The 3,398-nt window shown below is 63.0% G+C and overlaps 1 protein-coding gene across 1 annotated transcript in view; it reads right to left on the bottom strand.

The window, feature by feature from the left end:
* Positions 1–3,398, bottom strand: part of BEST4 (bestrophin 4) — an 11,134-nt gene that overhangs the window by 435 nt on the left and 7,301 nt on the right. The window contains 7 exon segments of the mRNA XM_009325609.1: positions 243–445; positions 906–986; positions 1,267–1,419; positions 1,798–1,875; positions 1,967–2,121; positions 2,432–2,665; positions 3,186–3,280. Coding sequence (XP_009323884.1) covers positions 243–445; positions 906–986; positions 1,267–1,419; positions 1,798–1,875; positions 1,967–2,121; positions 2,432–2,665; positions 3,186–3,280 — 999 coding nt within the window.

A 3,398-nucleotide genomic window follows, 5' to 3' on the forward strand; every position in this document is an offset into this window, starting at 1 on the left:
GGGGACAGGCTGCCATCCTCCACAGGGATGCCCAGCACCACTCACCGCCTCCATCCCAGTGCATTTGCAAGCAGGGAGCAGCTCCGGGAGGCCACGTCCCTGCCCCAGTGGCTCACCCATCGCCCAGCGCAGTCCCCAAGCCCCACAGGGGCTGGGCAATGTGCTCCAAGGGGGATTTTCTGTTTGCTCGCTGCAATTGGGCCCAGGGGGGATGAGCCCGGTTGTGCTATTGCTACCCTGAAGCACTTGCCCTCTTTTTCTCCAGCCCCAGGGCTGCTCTGCGCACTCACCACATGTCGAAGGTGGAGCCCAGGAACGAGGGCTTCAAGGTCTCAGAGGCTGTGGCCATAGTGTAGGGGGGCTGAGCCGTGGACTCATTCCAGTATTTGTCCTTCACCGCGGGGGGCAGGTTCTGGTACATGTCATCCACAGAGAGCAGGGACACCTGGGCACGGCAAAGGCAGGGGACAGGGGTGGCTTTGCGAGGACATGAGCGGGACCAGTGGCATCTGCATGCTGCTACCAGCGCCAACCTGGCAGGGGTAGGGCTGGGCTCTGCAAGGGGCCAGGGCGGCTCCGGGCCCATTTCCTGGCTGCATTTGGGGTTTTCCCCTTCTGAACGCTTTTCTTGGAGGTGAGGGGCTGAGCAGCGGTACCAGGCTGCTGAGCGTCCCCGGGGGGTGTGCTGACCCTGCCGTGGGGAGCAGACACACGGAGGGACAGGGATGGAGGGACAAGGTGCAGCCCTGCTTCCTTGCATGGGAATCTATTTTGGACAAGGACCTGCGTGGCCAGGAGGAGGGCTGGGGGCCGGCAGGGCACAGGTCCCACTGCCAGGGGGCAGGGATGTCCCTGTGCCCCGATAACAGCATCCCCACACAATGTCAGCCTGGGGCAGGACCCACCTGCAGGTTCCTGTCTATCAGCTTGTTGGTCTCAAAGTCATCGTCATCTTCTCCAAAAGGGTTAATGATCTGCTCTGCAACCTGGGGAGGGAGGGGGCCAGGTGAGACAGGCGATCTGGGGCAGGGACACCTCCCACGGGGCTTGATCTACCCATGGGGCACATGAAACATGCAGACTTGGAGCTCCGTGGTGCCCCAATGTGATGGCTGGGCCCAGAGGGTATGTCCCCAAGGGCAGCTAGCAGTGACATGGCTGATGCCACGCCCTGGGCCAGCCACCCCCCAGCCCAGGGGGTTGCTAAGGGCCACCTGGCCACCCCCAGCCCATAAAACAAAGCCCGGCTGCGTGGCCGCATCTCACCTTCAGCCAGCCGGCGTAGAAGAAGAACTGGAGGAGGGTAGAGAGAGGGACATACATGTCCAGGTCCCCCTCCTGCCCTGGCTCCAGCGGCTCCAGGAACTGCCGCCCGATGAGGCAGAAGGCAAAGAAGGAGTAGACAGCGATGGTGACCACCTGCCAGAAGCACAGGTCAGCCGGCGGCGAGGGTGGCAGTCGAGGGGGACGCTCGGCACAGGGGCAGCAAGGATGCAAGAGGCTCAGCCAGTCACTGATGCTCTCGTGGGCTTAAGGCTAAACCCCACTGCCCCGCCGCCTGGGGTCCTGCACATCCCTGTGGGGCTGTGAACCGGCGGCTGTGCCGGATCCGGCACCGGATTCAATGGGGGAGTAAAGTGCTTTTAGGAAGGGGGGTAATGTGCTCCCAAAAAAAAAATGTGCTCCCCATCGGGGTGCAGGGAGGACACTGTGGGGCTCCTCTGCCATTGTGGGGTGGAAGGAGCTGGGATCTGGGCTTGGGGGGCCTGTGGGCCTGTGGGGTGTGGGGGTACCCACCTGTGTGTACACCAGGGGGATGCTGATCCAGTCGTAATGGAACAACATGCTGCACTTGGCCCGGTAGAGATTCAGCTCCTGGGTGAAGAGGACAAGGACGGGTGACCTGGGCTTTGCATGAGCCCCCCCGCAGCGCCTGGTCCCCCACACACACCCGGCACCGACTCACGTCCATGAGCAGGCGGAGGGCCACGTCGTCACCGATGCGGCCGTCCCGCCTGGCCTGGGCCGCCAGGTTGGTGAACCACACGCAGGGGATCCAGTACTTGTTGAAGTCAGAGTGTAGGCTCTCGAACTTCTTGCGCTCGTCCTGCGTCATGAAGCCTGCGGCAGGGCAGAGGCTCAGCACCACGGACCCCGTGTTGGCGGGGTAGAGCCCTTTTGGGGACTGTCCCCAGCAGGACCACAGGGTTTTCCAGGGGAAACTACAGCTCCTGGAGACAAGCTCTGGGCAGAGGGGATGCGGGGCTCTTTGGGGGTGAGCATCCATGCAAGGATGCCATCCCGTGTGCGGTGCACTTTGGGGCAGGGATCCCCGGCTCCCAGCACACCCACCCGGTGATGGGGACACGTCTGTGGCCCCCAGCTCTCACCCCACATTGCAAGCCATCATCCCCGGGGCTTAGCTCCTCACCCGCTTCCACCACGTGGTCCATGGTGGGGAAGCGCTTGAGCACCCTGGTGCTGACGGAGCGCAGAACGAGGACCGCTGACAGGTTGGCGTAACGGATGAGGGTGTGCCGCAGGATCCGGCCCCTCTCATCCTTGCCGTGGACATTGCTGGAGATGACGCACATGAGCTGATCGGGCAGGGGGATGCTGGTGTACTGCGCTCACCACCGGTTCACGATCAGAGTGACGTAAAAACCTGCACCGAGAGATAGCACGTGGGGGTTCGGCATAGCTGGGCGGTGGGTTGAGGTGAGGACGAGCTCACGCCAGAAGAGCTGCCACGTTTCCAGGGGTGACAGATTTGTCTGTGGCCAGGAGATAAAGTGCACATTGTGTTTCCCTTTGGGCTGCCCTCCCCAGGGATGGAGGTGGGGATGTCCCCAGCTCTTTCCTGCCCTGGACACGGGTGGCACAGGGCAGGACAGCCATCTCTTGTAGATAAGGTGCCCCTTTCCTGGGCATGGGGACGAGGGTGCAGAGCAGGCCAGGGGAAGTCACAGCCTCCCACTGGCATCCCCAGGGCCAGGGAGCTGTGCTCGGTGGGTCTGGGAGCCAAGTGCCATCCCTGGGGTGCCAGGCTCCTCCATCCCCCATCCGATGGTGTCCAAGGGATGTTTTGGCATGGGGTCAGGATGGGCTGTGGGGGCAACCTCAAGCCACCAGCGCCAGGGGCAGCATGGGACCCCAACTCCTGGGTTCAGGGGAGGGACCCATACCTAGGACGAATGACATGGGGATGAGGTCCGTGGAGCGGTTGCAGTACTGAGCCACTTTGGTATAGAGGCGCTTCTGCTCCTCAGTCAGCAGCTGCCTGCAGTGGACGTGGAGTGGGGTCAGGGACACTCAGCGGCGTCAGGGACACACAGCGGGCTCAGGGGCGAGTGGTGGGGCTGGGGCACTGCCTCAGACCTCCACAAAAAGCCCTTGCC

Source organism: Pygoscelis adeliae, unplaced genomic scaffold (genome assembly GCF_000699105.1).
Source record: "Pygoscelis adeliae isolate BGI_AS28 unplaced genomic scaffold, ASM69910v1 Scaffold546, whole genome shotgun sequence".
Taxonomy (NCBI): Eukaryota; Metazoa; Chordata; class Aves; order Sphenisciformes; family Spheniscidae; genus Pygoscelis; species Pygoscelis adeliae.